This window comes from Herpailurus yagouaroundi, unplaced genomic scaffold, assembly GCF_014898765.1.
Source record: "Herpailurus yagouaroundi ecotype Mexico unplaced genomic scaffold, PumYag 140, whole genome shotgun sequence".
In the NCBI taxonomy this organism is placed as follows: domain Eukaryota; kingdom Metazoa; phylum Chordata; class Mammalia; order Carnivora; family Felidae; genus Herpailurus; species Herpailurus yagouaroundi.
Window position 1 is genome coordinate 41,983,713 of NW_024412395.1, and position 22,421 is coordinate 42,006,133.

The following is a 22,421-nucleotide window of genomic DNA, read 5'->3' on the forward strand; positions in this document are numbered from 1 at the left end:
ATATTTTAAGATTTTACTTTTAGGTCTGTGGTTCATTTTGAGTTAATATTTGTTTAAAATGGGAGGTTCATTTTTTTAATGTGTGAGTAATCAATTTTTCCAGCACATTTATTGAACAGATTATCCTTTCTCCACTAAATTGCCTTTGCACCTTGGTCAAAAAAGAGTTTTCTACATTATGTCTATTTGTAGACTTTCTCTTTTGTTCCATTTAATTATTTGTTTATATTTACACCAGTACCTCCATGCTGTTTTAATTATGGTAGTGTTATAAGTATTGAAATCAGGTATTTTAACCTTCCAATTTTGTCCTTCTTTTTCAAAGTTATTTTGAGTACTCTCGCTACTTTGCATTCTTGTTTGAATTTTGAAAATAGATTTTTAACTTCTCCAAAAATCCTGCTGGGATTTTAACTGAGGTTGCATTGAATCTATAAGTCAATTTGGGGAGAGTAGACATCATAATAATACAGAGTCTTATGACTCATGAACAATCAATATCTATTCATTTATTTAGATCTTTAATTTTTCTCAGCAATGTTTTATAGCTTTTAATGTAAAGTTCTTTTACATCTTTCATCAGATTCATCCCTAAATGTTTCATATTTTTGATGCTGTTGTAAATAGCATTTAAAATTATTTTTCAATCTGTAATTGCTTTTTGCCAGTATATAAAATTACAATTGGTTTTGTATATTGATCTTGTATCCTGCAACCTTGCTAAGCTTATTTATTGGCTCTACTAACTTTTCATACATTTCATAGATTTTTCTGCATAGATAATGATGTCATTTGTGAATAAAGACATACACTAAAAGTATATGGTTAATATAAATGTTATGAGTGGAAAGCATTCAGTCTTTTACCATTAAATTTCATGTTAAATATAGGGGTTTTGTAGGTGTCTTTTATCAGCTTAAGGAGGATCTCTTCTATTTTCAATTTGATGAAAGGTTTTATCAGAAAGGGGTGTTGAATTTAGTCAAACATTTTTTCTGCATTTATGAGGTGATCATGATTTTCTTTGTAGTTTGTTTATGTGGTGGATAACTTCATTGATTTTTGTATATTAGATAAACTCTGCATTGCTGGGATAAACCCCATTTAGCTATGATGTATTTTCCTTTTATGCATTGGATTTGATTTGCTAATGTTTTGTTTAAAAATTTTTCCATCTATGTTTTCATGAGGGATTTTGGTCTTTAGTTTTCTTGTAATGTCTTTTGTTTTGTTAGCTTAATGCTGGCCTCAAACATTGCATTGGGAAGTATGCCTTTTTCACTTTTCTTCAAGAGTTTATGTAGAATTTGTAGGTATTGTTTCTTCATTAAGCATTTGGTAGAATTTATCTCTGAAGCGATCTGGGCCTGGGGTTTTCTTTGTGGGAAGGTTTTTTCACTATGCTTCAGTTTCTTTTGCAGATATAGGAAAATTCAGATTACCTATTTTTTTGAACAATTTCTTTTGTCTTTCCAGGAATTTGTCCATTTCATATAGGTTTTCAAACTTATAGGCAAAAAGTTGTTCATAATATTCCCTTATTTATCTATTTAATATCTGTAGACTCTATAGTAATGTCACCTGTCTCATTCCTGATATTGATAACTTGTGTTTTCTATTTTTCTTTTGCTGGTCAGTCTGGCTAAAGGTTTACCTATTGTATTTACCTTAAAGAAAATTTGGGTGTCATTGATCTTCTCTTTTGTTTTTCTGTATTCTTTATCATTGATTTCTACTTTGATCTTTATTATTTATTTCTTCTACTTACTTGGAGGGTTTTTTTTTTTTCTCTTCTTTTTCTGGTGTCTTAAAGTAGAAGCTGAGGTCATTAATTTGTGACTTTTCTTGTTTTCTAACATAGGCATTTATTGCTACAAATTTACCCCTATGTACTGCTTTAGTGGCATCTCTCATATTCTGATGTGTTGTGCTTTTATTCAGTTTTAAATGTTTTCTGATTTTCATTTTGAGTTCTTCTTTGACCTATGGGTTACTTAGAAGTGTGTTATTTAGTTTCCAAATATTTGGGAATTGACCAGATATCTTTTTGCTATTGATTTCTAATAAAATTCCATTATGGTCATAGAATATACTCTGTATGACTTGAGGTTTTTCTAAATGCATTGGGATTTGTTTTATTGGCCTGGAGCATGGCCTGTTTTGCTAAATATTTCATATGTCCTTGAAAAGATAATTGCTTTTGCCATTGTTGGGTAGAATGTTCTACAACTGTCAATTAGATAAGCTGGGACTATGTAGGACTCACCTTTTTGTTTTCTGTGTCTCAGGGATGACTGTCCTTTAATGCCTGATGTCCAGTGTCTTGATAACTATTGTTCTATGTATTTTGTTTGTTTGTGTTGTTGTTACAGGTGGGGGAACAAATTTGGTTCCTATTATTTCATCTTTTTTTGGAAGCAGAAATCTCCTATTCATTTTTTAGGGATTTTTTTAAATCACATCTGCATTTTATCTCCAAACTTGCTTTTGATGAGGAAAGGAAAGAAGCATAAGGAACTCTGGAAATTTGTACTGTAACACTTTTTTCAATAGCCCATGACTCTGCTTGGTTTTTCCCAAGGAGTGTTTGTGGTGTGTGTGTTTGTGTGTGTGTGTGTGTACTGTTAGTACATAAATACATTTCATATTTAGCTAGACCACATTTCAGAACCAAAAAGTAAACTTAAAAAACAAATCAAATCTGAGTAGCCAAATTAGATACAAAATCTTAGAAGCATGTTACTGAAGTCTCTGGGCTAAAATGTCTGTGTTTTAGTTGAGAAGAATGCTTCAGACCCACACTCTTACATTATAAATGATTCTAACAATGGGATATAAGGTGTTAATCCAAATGCACAGAAAAGATATTTGACTAGGCATTCTCACTGAGAATCTTGGTTAGCAATCTCTGCACTCCAGCAGCTATCCATTTCCAGGGCAGGGCACACCTGTGTTCGAAGCTTCCTATTCATTTTAGGCAATATAAGAAAAACAGTGACTGGGTCTTTCCTTCACCTTTCTGTTCCTAGACTCCATGATGATCGTTGTTTCCATTAACACTGTCTTTCCTCACACCATACAGTAGAAAATACCATCAAATGTCATCTTATGGCTTTTTTACAGAAATCACATGCCAGCCCTATTCTAGTTGTCTCACTTCTATTTGTAGATATTCACATCTTCCTGAATCATTTATTTCATGATAGTCTCTTGGATTATTTTTTACAAGGGGTTAATCATCTCCATTTGTGCTGATTTTTACTAGTTTCATTTTCAGAGCTATTTAATTTTCAACTCTGGGGATGGCACGCTTCCTGTCTATGGGCTGACTAAAGGTATGCTGTGCTTAAACTGGATCACCCAGGTGGCATGGCCATACTTTGTATACCATACTACTCCTTCCCATTTGATGAAAATCCTCCTGGATTCTCCCTAGTCCTTTGACTTTAATTGTATTGCCTGAGGGATTGTGTGACTAACCTATGTGAGATGCAGAAAACCTGTGCATCTCTTTTTACTAGATCTTCCTATGTTTTGACTTGCAATTTCTATTCAGGCAAATTCCTGCTTGTTAGTAAGAGCAATTATTTTCAAAAAAGGCTTGGCCCAAATCTGAGCTGGTCTTAGCTTGTTAGCTCAAGTTTCTTAAAAACAAAATCTGAAATCTGTCACTTGTGTGTTTGTTGTTTGCCATAAATAGTTGTGGCCTTATTTCCATTAATATTGTTAATTTTGCCTGGAGGTCCTCATGACCTACATTATTCTTCCACTCCTTCCCCCAGTTTTCCCACCACTTTACTATTTCTAAGAAAAGCCTGTGATTTGTTTTTGTGGGCTATCCCTCTGGGAGGATGGGTTAGGGAAAGGACTAAGATACATTATTGTGAAATTATTCTTAGAACTGAGTAATGTCCTCTAAGGGCCACAAATGTTAATTTGAGAAATGTTGCTTCAAGTGGCTTTTCTTTCATCTACATCCTTATCAAATATGTCTATCCTTTGAGTGTTAACACTTAACACTTGTGAAATGTTAGCACCCAGAAGGTATGAGTAAGTCTTTTTTTTTTTTTTAATTTTTTTTTCAACGTTTATTTATTTTTGGGACAGAGAGAGACAGAGCATGAACGGGAGAGGGGCAGAGAGAGAGGGAGACACAGAATCGGAAACAGCCTCCAGGCTCCGAGCCATCAGCCCAGAGCCCGACGCGGGGCTCGAACTCACGGACCGTGAGATCGTGACCTGGCTGAAGTCGGACGCCTAACCGACTGCGCCACCCAGGCGCCCCTGAGTAAGTCTTTTTAACATTTAGACCTAAATTTTGTTGGCTATATTCCTCACTATGGTACCTGGAAGACTTAACGCTTTCAGAGGTTTAAACTCGTCTGGTATCTGGGAATCTTTAGGGGGCGCCTTACATACCCTATGGCAACTTGGTGTTTCCGTGGAACCATGCCTTGGCCCAGAACACTTCACATTCCACTGCCTGAGCGGAGCATCTGCCTCCAGGCCCCACCTGAGGCTCCTATCACCCACTAAGTTCCCTGCTGCTGCCTATCTCTAGGCTTCTGCTCGACCTACAGCCCTGGCAGGTACCTGCTCAGTTGCTGTCACTCACCTCTACTCGAGAGCCTTAGGCTCTGCCTTCAGAGCCCATATTTCTTTGCCATTTGCAAGCAGCTCCTCTCTTCTGTGTTCCACTCTTTCACAGCACCACAATAGAATGGCCTGGGCCCCAAGCGTTTAACAGGTTTAGACTTCAGTTTCTATAGAATTCTTTTAAGGGCTAAGAAGCTGTTACCACATATACCCAGAAATAGCATTCTCCTCTTATGATTTGACCCTTATTCTGGGTTATTCTTATTCTAACTCATGATATCAGAGGACTTTCTTTGTTATTCTTCTTCATAACTTCATAACTTCATAACTTCATGATTCTTCCTTGAAATTTGTCTTTAGTTTTCCTGTCATATCTAGACCCCAACCTTGGATACTCTGCTCTTTTACTAAGTGGGCAGTTATTGGATGGCAGAACTCAGTTAATGAAAAACAACTACCATTTACTGAACATTTATTAAGCAAATATGTCAAACTTTTTAATATGTTATTTCATTTAATTCTCACAAGAACCCTAGAAAATACAGGGAATATATGTACTAAATTTACAACACAGAACCAGGTTGAAGACAGGAGTATCTATCAGATTGTTATCTCTTCCCTATGAACTTCTCAGCAGGTAAAGTTAAGACACAAATATTCACATCCTGTTGGTGCCTAAATCTAAGCCTGGGATATTAAATGGTGGCTTTGTGTCCTAAGAAAGGATAAAAATGATAATGTGTGCTTTCTTGTGTCCATCTGGAACTGAAGTCATTTTCAGATTTTTGAATGAATCATAGAATTCTATTAAAGCATGAATTAGTTATCTCTTAAAATGAATAGATTTGATTAAATCAAACAATGAGTGAACATGATCAAAAAAGTCCCAGAGAAAAACATTTTACATTTTCTTTTCTGCCTCTATGACAGATTCATATATTTTATTATGCTCAGCGTTTTAAATCTTATTTATCTTTCTCTTCTCCACTTCCATCTTCTTAATAAAAAAAGTTTCAAAAATATGAAACATTTCTTGAAATCAATGTGATAGTCATTCAATACACTAACACTCTATAAAATACATGTAGCAGCTTAATTTAAATTTTCATGATGTCACTGCAGTGTTTATGCTACTTCTGATCCTGTGCCTCAGTTTCCTCATTTATAAAATAGGAGAAGCTAATAATACCATCCCATTGGGTGGTTGTGAGCTCTGAATAAGTTAGCGTATATAAAGTCCTTGAACAGTAGGGGTTACTTATTTTTATTAACAGTGCAAACTATTTCATGATAATAAGACACCTCTATTAAAATTGGAAACAATAGATACATCTTAAATAGTAATAGATGTAAACAATAAGTAATATATATAAATAAATCTAGTAGATATATCTATTAAAATAAGAAAGAAATATGCATGTTTGTATTTATATATGTACTATATGTGTGTGTGTATATACACACACACACACACAAATAAAAATTATTTAATAGGAAGTTGTTCTTTAATACACACACACACCCCTGTATTAGGTATAGCAAAGCCAACTGGATGAAAAAATTAACCTAGTGACTTTTTCCCCAATCAGTTATTGACAAATAAGGGAGTTTCATGATGTACCATCTTTAGATGTTGACCTGAAACAAGATTGGCTGCTATGCAAGGACCATGAATGTAAATACATTTCAGGCTGAAAAAACAAAACTATTTGAGCAGTAACTTTCCTCGCAAAACACATACCTAGATATTACAAAGATCAGATTGAAATTTCAAACTGAATTTGAATTTCCATGGGATTTCTGAAGTCTTGAAGTTGATAATGACACCAAAGAGTGTGTTTGGGTCAAATCTGTGTTTTCCGGAGCCCAGTCTCTGGAAGTGACTGGTAGTGCCCAGGGTCTACCTCTGAGACAGGGTTACAAGACGAGAAACTCCTGGGATGCCTGAGCTGCTCTCTCTTTGCTGGTTGTGCAACCAAATACAAGAGAACAGAAGGTGAAGTTCTGTTTCACATTTGGATGTCTCCAAGGCACAGGGAGATAGCATATAACCCCACTGCGGTCCACAAACCAGAGAATTAAGGCCTTGGCCCAAGCTGTGGGACTATTTGGCTGCTGCTCACCCTCCTGGCTGCAGAAGCATCATCCAGAACTTCTCTCACTTAGTACCAGAGTATTCAGACCCAAGTGACCTATTAAAAGAGCCACTGTGAAGTCCTGAACTTAAATTGCCATGCTTTTTAGTTGCGTTTACTTGAGTCCGTTGCAGTATGATGACATTTAACAGAAGGGAGAATTTCTATTTATCACACGTCATTCAATTCCTCTGAATAGGGAATGTTTTCCCCATTTAGATATTTATAAAATGAAGATGACACAAAATTGTTTTGAATCCCTAACATTTAAATACATTTACTCTTTTGAGAGGTCAGCCTTCTCCTAGAGTCAAAGAATGTTATTGGCAGGTTTGCTTCTCTAATACTGGGAGTACTTGAAGGACTGGGTGTGGAGAGGTGAAGGAGAGAGCAAATCAGAAGATGCTGGTTTGCTTTGGGGGCTGCCCTTTGCCATTTGGGAGGGTTCACAGAAGCTTTCAGGGCATGGTTGTTTCTGATGTTAAAGAATCTTAAAGGAGAAACCTGAACCAGATTAAATCCACATTTGGACTCGCAGCTGACACCCCCACAGAGCTGGGTCTTCCCACTGGGAAGCCCCACAGGTTGCCTTAGTCAGGGCAACAGTAGGCTCACAAGAATGAGTACATTTAAAATGAACAGCCAACCACCTGCAACCCCATATATCTTATTCTCAACACTGCCCAGACCCAGTTGCTGCTCCAGAAACTTTGTCTTCCCTCTTCCCAAACTTCCCAATCTTTCCTGGCTCTCCCTCCAGCCCAGACAGGTAAACTTTTACTTTCTTTTCTCTCCCCTCCCTGGCTCAGTGCCTTACTGTGCCTTACAGAGCAACTTAGCCTTAGATTTTTCTTTTAAAACTTCTGTTTTCTTCACTACCTAGATTCAGCAACCTCTCTGGACTGGGGAGTTAGGTGCAAGATGGGTTTTACTTTTAAGGGAAATGTGTGAGCTGATGCTGAAGTGACACTTAGCTTAGACCTTGGAGACAGGTGGGGACATGTGCATCTGGGATGTGCATACCCTGATATTGTACATTCATTTGTTTACTATCTTCTCCCTTACTAGAGAGCACAGGAACTGCTTATTTTGTTCATTTCTGTATCTGTAATCATAAGGAAAATGTCAAAAAAAATTTAAAAAGAAAAAAACGTCTAGCATATATTAAGCACTCAATAATAATGACTAAATGGGGACATCTGGGTGGCTTAGTCGGTTAAGCTTCCAACTCTTGATTTCAGTTCAGGTCATGATCTCATGGTTCATGAGTTTAAGCCCTCCATCGGGCTCTGCACTGACAGTGTAGAACCTGCTTGGGATTCTCTCTCTCTCTCTCTCTCTCTCTCTCTCTTTCTCTCTCTCTCTCTCTCTCTCTCTCTCTCTCCTCTTTTGCCCTTCCCCCACTCTCTATGTCAAAATAAATATACATTAAAAAATATAATACTGACTGAATGAATTTATTGAGCATCCACTATCCTGTAGGTGTTGGAAGAAGACAGGCATTGCCACCATGTTACAGCTGGAAAAACTGAGGAGAAAAAGGACTTCCTCAGTGCTATCTAAAATGTGAACAGGTTCCGGATTTTCAGATATCCAGCTTTTGTCTGTAATAAAGTGTTTCAGAGTATAAGTACTTTTGACTTGAATTTCTCTGCCCTTCTATGAGGAAAGAGCCCAAGAATAGGACTTTTTCTAAGCTGGGTCTGTTTGTAAGCATTGGTTTCTCTCTGCTTAACTTTGGAAAATGAGCATGGCCCCATGGAATCCAGCAAATGGATGCCCAGAAAAGTGGCACCATCTGACTGTACTGGTTTGCTAGGGTTGCCATAACAAAGTACCAGGAGTGGAGGGCTCAAACAACAGAGATGCATTTTCTCACAATTCTGGAGGCCAGAAGGCCCGGGGCAAAGTGTTGGCAGGGTTGGTTGCTTTCAAGGCCTTTCTCTATGGTTTGTGGATGGACTTCTTCTCCCTGTGTCATCACATGGTTGTACCTTTGTGTGCATCTGTGTCCTAATCTCCTCTTCTTATAAGGACACCAATCATATTGGACTAGGACCCAATCTAATGACCTCACTTTACCTTAATTACCTTTTTAAAGACCTTATCTCCTAATACAGTCATATTCTGAAGTACTGGGGGGTTAGGACTTCAGTACACAAGTTTTAGGAGAGGGACCACAACTCAGCCCATAACACTAATCCTGATTTTACAAAATGTAGGGTAATATCCAAGACTCTTTTTTTAAAAAACCTTATGATGTGGATATCGTAACCATGCAGCAAACTGCAGCCCATTCCCTGCTGTCTCTTGCCATTGGTGACTGCCTCTCTCAGCTCTTCTGCTTGGCCCCAGAATGAGATCAGCAAGGTGGTCAGAGCAGGTCACACAGGGATCCAGAAATCCAAGAAGAGTGTTTTGTGTCAAGTAAATAAAAGGAATTATCATCCATCTAAGGTTCGTTGTTTAAATTACCACGTTTATTTATGTCAACACAAAATACAATACAACAACTTACAAAAAACCATTTATCTTCATGTAATATAACTCTTCAGTGAACAGAAGTACTACTGTTAATGTTTTGACCTTTTAAGGTCCAGCCTTGGGTCAAAACAGTATTTAGAGAAATAGCAGATTCTTCTCTACCTTCCCCAATATACACACAAAGAAAACTCATATTTTCTACAGTCCCATTCCTATAATTATACAAAAATATCACGGGTAGAGGTGAATACTACTGTTGGTTCATCACTATTGCAACTTCCTTGTTGCTGTAGGTTTTCCCCAGACCCTGGGCTTCAGTCAGGAACAGAGGGGGTACATCTGTCCTTCAGGTGTCCAAGGTGATTGTTTAGTAATTCTTTGAGTATAGCTGTGTATTCCCCAAGTGTCTGATTAACCTGAGTTACTTAGAAACCAGAAATCCAAGTGATCAAATGTGAATTGAAGAAACTTATCATACATTACCTGTGCCAATTCCGTGGATACATTTGAAGTTTCTGTTACAGAATGAACTATTCACCTAGTACAAGTTTTCACATTACAATTTACTCAAAGGTAATAAACACTGCACAAAAGTACAAGACCTCACCTCTACTCCAGTACTCCAGTCATTTAAATGTTATTTTAGTCTCAGTACATTTTCAAACAAATGATAGTGATCACTTAACTAACAAAATCTTTCCATCATTTCACGGGCAAAAGGGTCTGTCTCATACTGTGGAGAGAAAAAATATCTTGGAGTGGAAGATCTAGATTCTGGACCAGTTCTTCTACTCACTCTCTGAGGCTTAGTTTCCTTATGAACATCAAAAAAGAGGACAACGCTTTGTGAAGCAGTACTAATAGGAAATACTATTCTACAACATCCATCTCTTCAATCAACCCATGGAACTCAAATTATCCACATCTATTTTGCAAGTAAAATCTTACTTTTTATTTTTTATTTTATTGTTTTTTTCATGTTTATTTATTTTTGAGAGAGAGAGAGAGAGCACAACCTGGGGAGGGGCAGCGAGGGGGAGACACAGAATCGGAAGCAGGCTCCAGGCTCTGAGCTGTCAGCACAGAGCCTGACGCAGGGCTTGAACCCATAGACTGCGAGATCATGACCTGAGCCAAAGTCAAACGCTTAACCGACTGAGCCACCCAGATGCTCCATAAATCTTACTTTTTAAAGTAAATATAAGATGCATATTTACCATATGCAACTGAAATGTGCAAGTTAGGTTATGTAAATGGGAACAAATATAGATAGAAAGCCTATTACTCATGAGAGACTGTGTACTCTTGATGTGTTTGCTTTAAAGCCATTTAAAATTTTGTTCTATTTTTAACCCATGTTCCTTTTGCATTATTGGAGCTCTTTTTGAATAAACTACCTAATCATTTACAGTAGTTTTTTAACAAGAAATTAAAACTTTCATATGGCATTTCCAGGGGTTAGGTGACTATGAAATTAAGTAAAAAGGATTGAAAAATATGGGAGAAGTAAGAGTTTGAAAACTTGGGGTCAGGAGGGAAACTGAGTGTAGAAAATTTTCCGGTAATTAAAAATAATCCAAATAATGGACTAGCTATTTTTGTTTTTACCGGTAACTTTCTAATTTATAGATTTATTCTTCATTTGTAAAACAAATAAAATACTTGTTTGTGTACCTGACTTTTAGATACATGCAAATCCACAGAAATTATTAACACTAATTACATTTGGGGCATCTTTAGAAGAATTGCATCCTCTCGGTTGAAGTAAAAGTCAGCATCTCATTTTTCATAGATTTTTAAAAGAATCCTCCTTTAGGAAAGGGCAGATTTACTCAAAGTTTAGAATTAATTCGCAAGTGTGATTATTTAATGTGAGCATATGGACTTTGTGACTTTGCTGAGACAAAGACTTCAGGTAGCTATATTCCTGCAACAAATGAGATTCTAATTTCAAACATTTTTCAAATGCAAATCAGGCCCCCATGTGTCATTTTGATGATTTTTTGAGGCATTAATGCAACAGAGTTAGTATTCCTCAATGATCCCCAAAGTCACCCCTTTGCTAAGGATATTTCTCTTCTTGATTATTTTGAACCTGCCAACACAGTCTCTAACCTTCATACAGACAATGACTGATCTCCAAATGACCTATTATTATCTTAAACCAACCTCATTTTAAAGCAACAAAAAAGAAAAATTAAATAGTGCATTAACATTTCATGTCAGTGAAGCAGACTTTTTTTGTGCATGAAGTAGTTCTATCCATCTGCGGAAAGATCCATCTTTTGTTTCTCCCTGTGTTTATAGGTTACGTTTTTGAAGGTACTGGTCGAACCTCTATACAGTGGATTGGTTCCCTAAAAAAAACAACAAAAAAGTTCAAATGAAAGTATGTACATATTATTACATGGTTTTAATATATCTTTAATAATTTCATTGTACATTATAAATGAGAAGAAGAGAGTCAGGCTCAAGCTTGGAAGCCATTTGAATAATTTTGATTAATTCCATAGATTCAATATATTCTTAGTAATTTCATATATCATTTTAGCATTTTAAAATTTATACTTCTTCATTTAATTTTTTATTTTTATTCATTTAAAAACAATTTTTTAATGTTTATTTTTGAGAGAGAGAGAGAGAGGGAGAGCATGCACACGTGCACACAAGAGAGGGAGGGGCAGAGAGGCGAGAGGGAGACACAGAATCCAAAGCAGGCTCCAGGCTCCGAGCTGTCAGCACAGAGCCCGATGTGGGGCTCAAACTCACGGACTGTGAGATCATGACCTGAGCTGGTCAGCCGCCCAACCGACTGAGCCACCCACGCGCCTCCTGTTCATTTAATTTTTTAATATGCAGAACCAGTGCCATATGTGTATCATAAAAATCTGACCCTGTTTGGAAACACACTAATTTATGGATAGAAAACAAGACTTTGACTGTTTTGTTCACTGCTGTTTTACCAGAGTTGAAAACAGTGCCTATCCAACAGCAGGCATTCAGTATTTACTGAACGAATAGAATGAACCATAAGGTGGCCCCAAGAGGAAATAAAAAGTAAAAAATGGGAAAAGTGCACTTGTAGAAGCGTGCAAAGACAATGACATAGTATCTGCCTTTAAGAGAGGTGTTGCTGGTGAGAGGCATCACACAAGGGCACAGATAATCTTGCTAACGTGAGATAAAAATTCAGGAGAAACAACTAGCTGCTTGGGAGAAGCAAGGAAAGATCCCTAGGACAGTGAAAACCTGCCCTAGAGACTGGAAGAATTAGGTAGCATGTGCTTCCTAGAGAATAGCAGTGTGTGAAGCAGAGAGTCACCAGGGACTGGCATGTAGGACACTGGGCGCATGACAGAGTACAGGTCCCAAGGCAGGTTGGGCAAGAGGGCTTTGCCTTTGGGGAAGTGCAGAGGATTTGTGCCAATGTCTGGATAATTCAGTTGTGCTCTTTAGGGTGTAGATGTGTTTCTAGGTGCCATTACCAGGACCAGAAGAAGCCAGGCTCTGTAAGTGTTTAAAGAAATACCAAGCTTGACCCTCTAATTTCCCTCCTTTGGTTGAATCGTTCCAGGTAGGCACAAGATGTCTGTGTAAGTTGCAGTTTCTTCTCTCCCAATTTCCAAGGTTGACCACACAGGCTTTGCTGTCAGACAGCCTGGTTTCAAACCCAGCTCTACCACATGACCTCAGTTAAGCAATTCTGAGTCTTGGTGTCCTCGTCCACTGGAGGGATTACCAAAGTGCTTACCTCATTCATGAAGTATACTTTAGCACAGTCCCTGACACACATTCAGTGCTCAATAAATGCCGCCTCTTATTAGTTCTTATCTCTACCTCTTCTTCATATTTGGAATTTCCTTCAATTTTAAGTTTTGGAGAGGGTTAGAAAGATACTTTCCCCTGGAGCTTTCACATTCAACACTTCCAAGCCCACTTCTGCTTGTGTATGAAGTCTAGGTATCACCTATGACCTTCCAAATTACTAAATCTTATATTTTTGTCTCCTTATCCTATATATTGTAGAGATTGTGGCAAGTTCTAGACATAGATTTCAAAAACAGCTGTATTTGCTTTCCCAGGACATTTCTCTCGGCTCTCAGAAGAACTAAATAAAATTGAAAAACATTCCTGGGCCTTCCACTTGTTGTCCTTGCATTTGCCACAGTGTCTTTATTGTGAGGAGGAATCACACCTGCACCCACTTCTCCCAGAGCCAGTAACCTGACCTCTGACTGAGTAACATGTAACCTTTGTTCATGTGCCTTCAGAAAGAGATGCTATCTCGGCCATAAGCGCAAATAGGAAACAGGCTCTCTGATGGTGGATGATGAATGAAGTCCAGGTCACCATACTTCTCTATTCCTGAAGTCAGCCTGGATGATTCTGAGGATGCTCCTGTCGTTATTTAGTCCTGCTGCCATAAGAACTTGGAATTTGGAGAGTGAAGGACACACTAATATGGTCTTAAGTGCGGTTGGAGTCTCATTTGGAAACAAAAATCATGTATGAATTCTATTCCGTTTTCAAGACTACAAGCTATTAAGTTTAAGCCGGTTACAGAAAAATAAAGAACTCAGTCGAAGAGGAAAAATGGCAAAAATAAGTACAGGTTGGGATGACAAGTCCTGGAGGAAGAGGAAGGCTTAGGGAAGAGAAAAAATACTCTGAAGGAGTAAATGGGCTGTGAGCAGGGCCAGCTTAGATCTTCATAGGACCAGGAACTCTTTCATGAACCTCATCCCATGCTATGTCAAACATATTAAAATGCACCCACATTCCACACTAATTTATTGCACCATAAGGGAAGTGACTTAAGTTACAATGAACTGAATGCATGATGTTATTTTGTAGACATTTAGATGAATGTTCATTTTGATTACAGTGTTCATTCTGTATTTTGAAGCAACTTTATTCAGGGGGTCTCTTGCAAAGCTAGTTGTAGGTCCTGGGCATGATGGCTGAAGCAGACCCCACCATAGTAAGAGGGTAAGGTGGGAGTTGAAAGGTGTAGAAAGAGCAAGTACATATTGCTGGGAGGCAGTTGTGTTTCCTGCCCTCAGCTGACGATCAGAACTCAGGAGAATAAGCTCAAACCAGATTTTGTTGGTAGAAAAAAGGATGGCAATGTGTAGTACTGCCTCCTCTAGGCCATGCAGATGGTAACTCTCCTACAGGTTTCCAGCCAAGCCACAGCCTTGGGTCTCCATTTCAGGTGGGTCTGAATTCTTTCACTGTTTAGACAAGGTTGGGTTTCCCCCACAATGATCTGGGGTGACCAGGCTGATTTCCCCTGAAATCTGGGGGTGCTAATTTCGGCTGTGGATTCTGTAAATGCAGTGGCATATTTCTGGAGCTTGAAAAAGTGTAATAAGAAACCTCTTTGTCATGACCCACAGCTCTCTTAATGATTGCCTAACTGCCAAATGCAGACCTGATTTGCTTAGCACAGTACAAAATCAATCCATGGCTGCAAGAAATGTCAGACTGAACATTTTTTGCCTCTAGTTAATGACTTGTCATCCTAGAAAAAAATGTCTAATCAAAGATGAATTTAAATATCCTCCCTTTGTGTTTTCATAAAGAATATGGATGGGGAGGTTATTTTTAAAAGTATAATAAAAGGTAACCTTTCTTTATGGCTATGATGAAATGTTTCAAGAGGCAAGAAACGGAGCTCTTTTTGTCTTGAGCTCTGTCACCTTTAGAGTCCAGTGGAGGCCTATGGGTCAGGAGATCCAACCCACCCCTACTGACTCTGGAGGTCCCCTGGGGTTTGAAGACCAGTCAAAATCAGTTCTCAAGAAGAAACAGTTTTTAGATTAAAAGTGGAATCAAACTGAGGACCCCAAAATGGATGCACTGAGCAACACTTTTTTTTCCAATAGGATATATTAGTGAAATTTGAATTGAATTATTTGAATTAAACCTCTTTTGCATCCAAGTGAATAATTATTACCCAGTTATTATCTAGTCAAGAACATCAAACATTTGTTATTCAAAGAAACTCAGTTTAACAAGGGAATAATATTTTTCATTTATGATTTTATCTGTTTAATGCATATTTTTGTTCCATTTTAGATGAAGAAACAGTAAAAATCAGCATTTAAATTTCAGTCATGTTCTACACCCTGAGGGAACACAATGCATGTTTTGGGGAAATTAACTGTTAATTAAAATGTTATTTTAAAGATATTAATCATTTGTCAGTGGTCATGCCTTTGTATGAGAACATTAAAATGTGCTGGTTAGTAGATACACATCACATAATTGCCCAAGTGTTTGTTTGTAGAACACCTGCTTATTATTTCTAGGAGGGTCAAGGCTGTGCTTAGAAGAAGGCTGCAGTTAGGATCTCAGCTCCAGCATGGATCAAAAGTTTGGGAAGTCTGGAGTGGACAGACTTCACTGCATTCTGGGGGATACAGACTGGGGGAGAAAAAAAGGGGTGCTTGGAAGCAGCCCCTGGTTCCCCCCTCTGGAGGCACAGAGGGCGGGGGCTTTGGTGAATGGCTTTCATGCTGGCCACTTGTGGAGTGAGTAGACCCAGAGGGTCTGGGAAAGGGGCCGGCCCACACTCCTGAGTCCCCAGGGTCCCTGCTGCCTGTCTGGGCCGGGCCGTGGGTGTGAATGTCGCTCTCTCCCTGCCTCCTTTCCGCTGCCCTCTGGGGGTTTGGATTCAGGATTTGTTCCTAGTGTCCAAGACTTTGATAAGAAACTTACAGAGGCCTATGCTTACCTACAAATCTTGATAGAACAATTAAAGCTTTTTGATGATAAACTTCAAAACTGCAAAGATGATGAACAGAGAAGGAAAATTGAAACTCTTGAAGAAACAACAAATAGCATGGTAAAATCAATTAAACATTGCATTGTGTTGCTGCAGATTGCTAAAAGTACTATTAATCCTGTAGATGCAATATATCAACCTAGTCCCTTGGAACCTGCAATCAAAACAATGCCTACTCAGACTGTCTTTACCTCCAGAACCTGCTCAGTTGTGTAAGTCAGGGCAGCATCCATCTTCCCTACCAGTTTGACCTGTAGTAGCTACCTTGGGACATCATCAGACTCCAACACCAAATAGTACAGGCAGTGGGCACTCACCACCTAGTAGCAGTTTGACTTCTCCAAGCTATGTCAACTTGTTTCCAAATACTGTCCCTGAGTTCTCTTATTCTAGCAGCAAAGATGAATTCTATGATGCTGATGAATTTCATCAAAGTGGCTCATCCCCAAAGCACTTAATAGATTCCTGTGGATCTGCCTCTGTCTTGACACACAGCAGCTCAGGAAATAGTCGCAAGCACCCCAATACCACAGAGTCACTTAATTCTTCCATGTCCAATGGAACAAGCGATGCTGACCTCTTTGATTCACATGAGGATAGAGATGATGAAGGGGAGGCAGGGTCCATGGAAGAGCACAAGAGCGTTGTCATGCATCTCTTGTCACAGGTTAGGCTTGGAATGGATCTTACTAAGGTAGTTCTTCCAACATTATTCTTGAAAGAAGATCTCTGTTAGAAATGTATGCAGACTTTTTTGCACATCTGGACCTGTTTGTGAGCATTAGTGACCAGAAGGATGCCAGAGATCGAATGGTTCAGGTTGTGAAATGGTACCTCTCAGCCTTTCACACAGGAAGGAAAGGATTGGTTGCCAAAAAGCCATACAACCCTACTTTGGGTGAAATCTTTCAATGTCATTGGACATTACCAAATGATACTGAAGAGAACCCAGAGCTAGTTTCAGAAGGACCAGTTCCCTGGGTTTCCAAAAACTGTGACATTCATGGCTGAGCAGGTTTCCCATCATCCACCCATTTCAGCTTTTTATGCTGAGCGTTTTAACAAAAAGATACAATTCAATGCTCGTATCTGGACCAAATCAAAATTCCTTGGGATGTCGATTGGGGTGCACAACATAGGGCAGGGCTGTGTCTCATGTCTAGATTATGACGAACATTACATTCTCACATTCCCCAATGGTTATGGAAGGTCTGTCCTCACAGTGCCCTGGGTGGAACTAGGCAGAGAATGCAATATCAATTGTTCCAAAACTGGCTATAGTGCAAATATCGTCTTCCACACTAAACCTTTCTGTGGGGCAAGAAGCACAGAATTACTGCTGAGATTTTGTAGTTCTCCAAATGACAGGAAATCTTTTTGCTCAATTGAAGGGGAACGGAATGGTGTAATGTATGCAAAATATGCAACAGGGGAAAATGCAGTTTTTATAGATACCAACAAGTTGCCTATAATTAAGAAGAAAGTGAGGAAGTTAGAAGATCAGAATGAGTATGAATCCCACTGCCTTTGGAAGGATGTCACTTTCAACTTAAAAATCAGAGACATTGATGCGGCAACTGAAGACAAGCATAGACTTGGAGAAAGACGAAGAGCAGAAGCCCAGGAAAGGAAAGAGAAGGAAATTCAGTGGGAGACAAAGTTATTTCATGAAGATGGAGAATGTTGGGTTTACGATGAACCATTACTGAAAAGTCTTGGTGCTGCAAAGCATTAGGTTGGGAAATGCAATGTTTACACCTGATGACCAGGGCAATAGGCATAATTAAGCACCAATCTTCCTTTGGGAGAACCTATTCACTCCCTTCTTATTGCAGTGGTTCCTATCTCAGGGATACTGGACTTTCTGATGCAGATGAACAATTAAAGCAAGGAAACTTCCCTTTTTTTCCTTTTCTGTGGCAGTTACAATTGTGACTTCAGTCCTGAGAAACACTTCAGGTTTTGAAAATAAGGTGTCTGCTTTTTCCCCAAACCCCATGCTTTGAAAAGCATTTATGAGGGGCGCCTGGGTGGCGCAGTCGGTTAAGCGTCCAACTTCAGCCAGGTCACGATCTCGCGCTCCGTGAGTTCGAGCCCCGCGTCGGGCTCTGGGCTGATGGCTCAGAGCCTGGAGCCTGTTTCCAGTTCTGTGTCTCCCTCTCTCTCTGCCCCTCCCCCGTTCATGCTCTGTCTCTCTCTGTCCCAAAAATAAATAAACGTTGAAAAAAAAAATTAAAAAAAAAAAAAAAAAGAAAAGCATTTATGAATCCCAGTCTTAAACCTTACATACCAGTTTGGCTGTTTCATAGTTCATATAATTCTGGCTTCTACATATATATATATATATATATATATATAACACATATATAAATATATACCTGATGCCAGATTTTTCATAAATAATCCATCTACTATAAATATTGATTCTTCTGAGTTGTTTTAGAAAATGAGTGCAATGCATTAAAATCAAGTGTTAGGAAATGTCATGGCCTCACCTATAAAAACTTTTTTTTGGAATTGGACTATTAATAGGAATTAGACTATTATTAAATTGTATCTAATGCTGGACTATATTTAATTATACTCAGTGCTTCTTAAGGCTTCATAAAGTAATTTTTCCAGTAAAAAAAAAAAAAAAAGTTTGGGAAGTCCCTTAACTTCTCTGAGCATCCATTTCCTTACGTTCAAAATGGGATTATCTAGACTACTTCACAGGGTGGTGGTGTTCAACCAACTACTGCTATTTGGTTTTTTTTTTTGTGTCAACTTAATCATATCCTTTTGCCTGATTGCCCTTTTTAAAATAATTTTTTTAATGTTTATTTATTTTTGAGAGAGAGAGCACGCGCACAAGTGGGGGAGGGACAAAGCGAGAGAGAGACACAGAATCCAAAGCAGGCTCCAGGCTGTCAGCACAGAGCCTGTGCGCAGGGCTCGAACTCACAAACTGTGAGATCATGACCTGAGCCGAAGTTGGACACTTAGCCGATTAAGTCACCCAGGCGCCCCTGTCTGATTGTCCTTTTGACCATTGTCAGGCATTTGCTTGACAGTTGATGAGAGTTATAAACACCCACGGCCGGGGGATTAGATGAAGTTAACTGCCCTCAACTTTAGCCTCATAATACTATGTTCTAAGTCACCAGACTAATCTAGCAAGTTACATTTTACCTTGTTAGGGACGGATAAATTGTATCCTCATTGCAAATCCAAATTTACTCTCCTAAAGCATTTTATTTAATTATGAATAATTCATACATACACAAAAGAGGAAAGCTGTATAACAAACCTCTATAGACCCATCACCCAGATTCAACAATGATCAAGATTTTGCCACACTTGCTTCACTATTCCCTTCTCTCTTAACATGAAAAAATTAAAAAAAAAATTTTTTTTTTCAACGTTTATTTATTTTTGGGACAGAGAGAGACAGAGCATGAACGGGCGAGGGGCAGAGAGAGAGGGAGACACAGAATCGGAAACAGTCTCCAGGCTCTGAGCCATCAGCCCAGAGCCCGACGCGGGGCTCGAACTCACGGACCGTGAGATCGTGACCTGGCTGAAGTCGGACGCTTAACCGACTGCGCCACCCAGGCGCCCCAACATGAAAAAATTTTTTAAGTTTATTTATTTATTTTGAGAGAGAGAGTGAGTGACAGAGAGACTGAATCCCAAGCAGGCTCCATGCTGTCAGCACAAGCCTGACAGGGAGTTCGCTCCACAAACTGTGAGATCATGACCTGAGCTGAAATCAAGAGCCAGACGCTCAACCAACAGAGCCACCCAGGTGCCCCACTATCCCCTTCTCTCTTTTGGCTGAATTATTTCAGAGTAAACCTAATCTTCATTTCCTTTCACTTCAACATGTGGATATTTTCTAGCAAAGTTATCATGCCGTTATCTTACCTAGTGAAATTAATCATAATTCCTTGCTATCATTCTAATATCCAGTCTCTATTATCCTCCTTCCATGTGTCCAAGAAATGTATTTTTACAGTCAGACTGTTCAAATCGGGATCGAAACAAGATCCATGCATTGAATATGGTTGTTGTGTCTAAAGGCATTTTTAATAGGAAGATGAAGTAGCTGAATATTTTTGTTGTCCATTGTCCTGCACTGTATCTTAGCGTTACTTCAAAATAATTGCATGATATATAAACATGCTTTATCAAGATAAATTTATCCAAAACAGAAATTCCATTTGCTTTAAGAATTGAGGATATCACTATATAATTAGAGGAAAAAAAATGTTAATATCAACTTATTGGAGCAGATGAACACAAAAGAGCATTGTGTTTGCCTGTATTTTCTGCAGTGAAATCACTGTTTTTAGAATCAGCAATGTAAGATAATTGCTATTAGATAGCTGGCACACCATTAGAAATAGAAAGATGAAATTAAAACCATGAAATTGTTTCTATGGCCCTCTAGAAATGTAATTATCTCTCCTGTGGAAAAGAAACACAGAAAATTGGAGTCCTGTTTTGTGTTTGTCTACTGTGAAGGGGAGACACATAAATTATATCTATTGAGTATACGTACTTAAAGGTTGACACTTTTTAGGTATTTTTCAGGTAGCTGTTTAAAATTTGTTATTGAGAAGAACTACCTGAACGATATTTAAAAGGTCTTCTCAACTTGGCATTGTAACCTATTATAAATAATGAGTATTTCTATGGAAATTGGCATGAACTGTAATACTACTCACAAACGTTATTCTGTTGGCTATAACACAACTGATCTATGGAAGTGTTTAGATACAGCACCTATGCTTTATCAAGAGGGGCCTGAATGATCCTCCTGGTGGTAATGATTAAATGTATCTCCTTTATGTCCCTAAACAGTATATAAGGAGTTTCAGGAGACTCTTCAGAGTGGGGGAAATGCCTACTGCACTGAGAGACAAATGTATGCTATGAGCGTTGTTTGGGTCCCAAATAGCTATCTGGGTTCCTTTGTCCTCAACAAATCAAAGCTGTTAGGGACATGGTGAGAGGGGTAGGGAAAGAACCAGTGAAATCACTCTTTTAGAGCAGAAGAAAGCTGACACCCATCTCTTCCATGAGTCACTTTCTCCAGGAGACAAGGGATAGCACCCAAGTGTTTACATACCGTTTGCCACTTGGCCTTTGACCGCTCTGCTTCAAATTTGGCAACTTCTTTACGATCATGAAATGACACCAACAGCTTCCAAATGCACAGGAGGACAACCCCAATGAGAAGAATAGCCAGTGAAACCCCCAACATGATCATGGGAATGTTTGGGGGCTTTGGACAGTCTGTGGAAACAAAGAAAATTCTATTAAGAAGATGGTATAATCTTGTGAGGCAGAGAAAAGATTTCTCGTTAAAATGTCCAACTGTATTTTTTCTCCAGTAGAGGGAAAATTGTAACAAGTTTTGTTTTGATGAATTAAAAAAAAAACGAGTTACTTGTTGAAAGATAGCCCTATTCCTATGAAGCAGAACAAAAGATAAAGTTTTGTTATTTAAAGCAAATGGATATATACTTGAATGGCTGACTCAAAAAGAGTTAGAATCCAAGAATGAGGTTCATACACACAGAACATGTAAAGGACCATGAAAAAGACTATAGTTTAATTCCTAAAAATGGTCTCTTCTGGATACATGATAGAATAGATATGAAATGTGTATGTGTGTACACATTCACACACAAACACGTGATATTACTTTTTTATGGATTTCCTTGAAACATAAACTGTCTAGGAGATTATATTCAGAATTATATAAAACCCACCCCCTGAGAAGTTTACTACTTGCCGCTGCTTCTTTTTTTAATCGAAGACAATGATGGCTATTTGTTTTATTTTAATACTAATGTAGTGCTCTGGTGTCCTAGAAAGTTCCTGGACTGGGGTCAGGGGAGGTGGTTTCAATTCCCATCTGATGTAGCTCTCTGAAATCCATCAAGTCCATCGATCTCTCTGAGTTCCAGGACCTTCATCCATCAAACAAAGGTGTAGGACTTCAGTGTTCCCTTAACTTCCCTGAGGATAAGGTTGAGCTCAGGTGCTTATGCTTATTAAACCCACAGCTTCCAGTGGGGAGCCCGGGTGGCTCAGTTGGTTAAACGTCTGACTTTGGCTCAGGTTATGATCTCAGAGTTGGTGGGCTGGAGTCCTGCTTCGGGCTCTGTGCTGACAGCTCAGAGCCTGGAGCCTGCTTCGGATTCTGTGTCTCCTTCTCTCTCTGCCCCTCCCTGGCTCACCCTCTGTGCCTCTCTGTCTCTCAAAAATAAATAAAAATGTTTAAAATTTTATAATAAATAAATAAATAAATAAATAAATAAATAAATAAATAAATCCACTGCTTCCTAGAGCCCAGAGATTCTGATTCAGTGGGTCTTAGATGGAGCCACAGACTTTTTATTATTAGCAGTGTCCCAAGTGATTCT

The 22,421-nt window shown here is 38.6% G+C and overlaps 2 protein-coding genes across 9 annotated transcripts in view; one reads left to right on the forward strand and one right to left on the reverse strand.

Moving 5' to 3' along the window:
• Positions 1-11,459: 11,459 nt before the first annotated feature.
• Positions 11,460-22,421, reverse strand: part of ITGB6 (integrin subunit beta 6) — a 132,349-nt gene continuing 121,387 nt past the window's right edge. For all 8 annotated transcript variants that reach the window (XM_040475164.1, XM_040475163.1, XM_040475162.1 and 5 more), the window contains 2 exons: positions 21,119-21,285; positions 11,460-11,572 (listed from right to left, as the gene is read on the reverse strand). In XM_040475164.1, coding sequence (XP_040331098.1) covers positions 11,474-11,572; positions 21,119-21,285 — 266 coding nt within the window. In that variant the 3' untranslated portion in view covers positions 11,460-11,473. The remainder of the gene's footprint in view (positions 11,573-21,118; positions 21,286-22,421) is intronic.
• On the forward strand, positions 15,400-17,896 carry LOC121030604 (oxysterol-binding protein-related protein 9-like). Its single transcript, XM_040475165.1, is given in 4 exon segments — positions 15,400-16,191; positions 16,193-16,712; positions 16,715-16,997; positions 16,999-17,896. Coding segments are annotated over 4 exon segments (1,674 nt in total). The 5' UTR covers positions 15,400-16,062; the 3' UTR covers positions 17,741-17,896.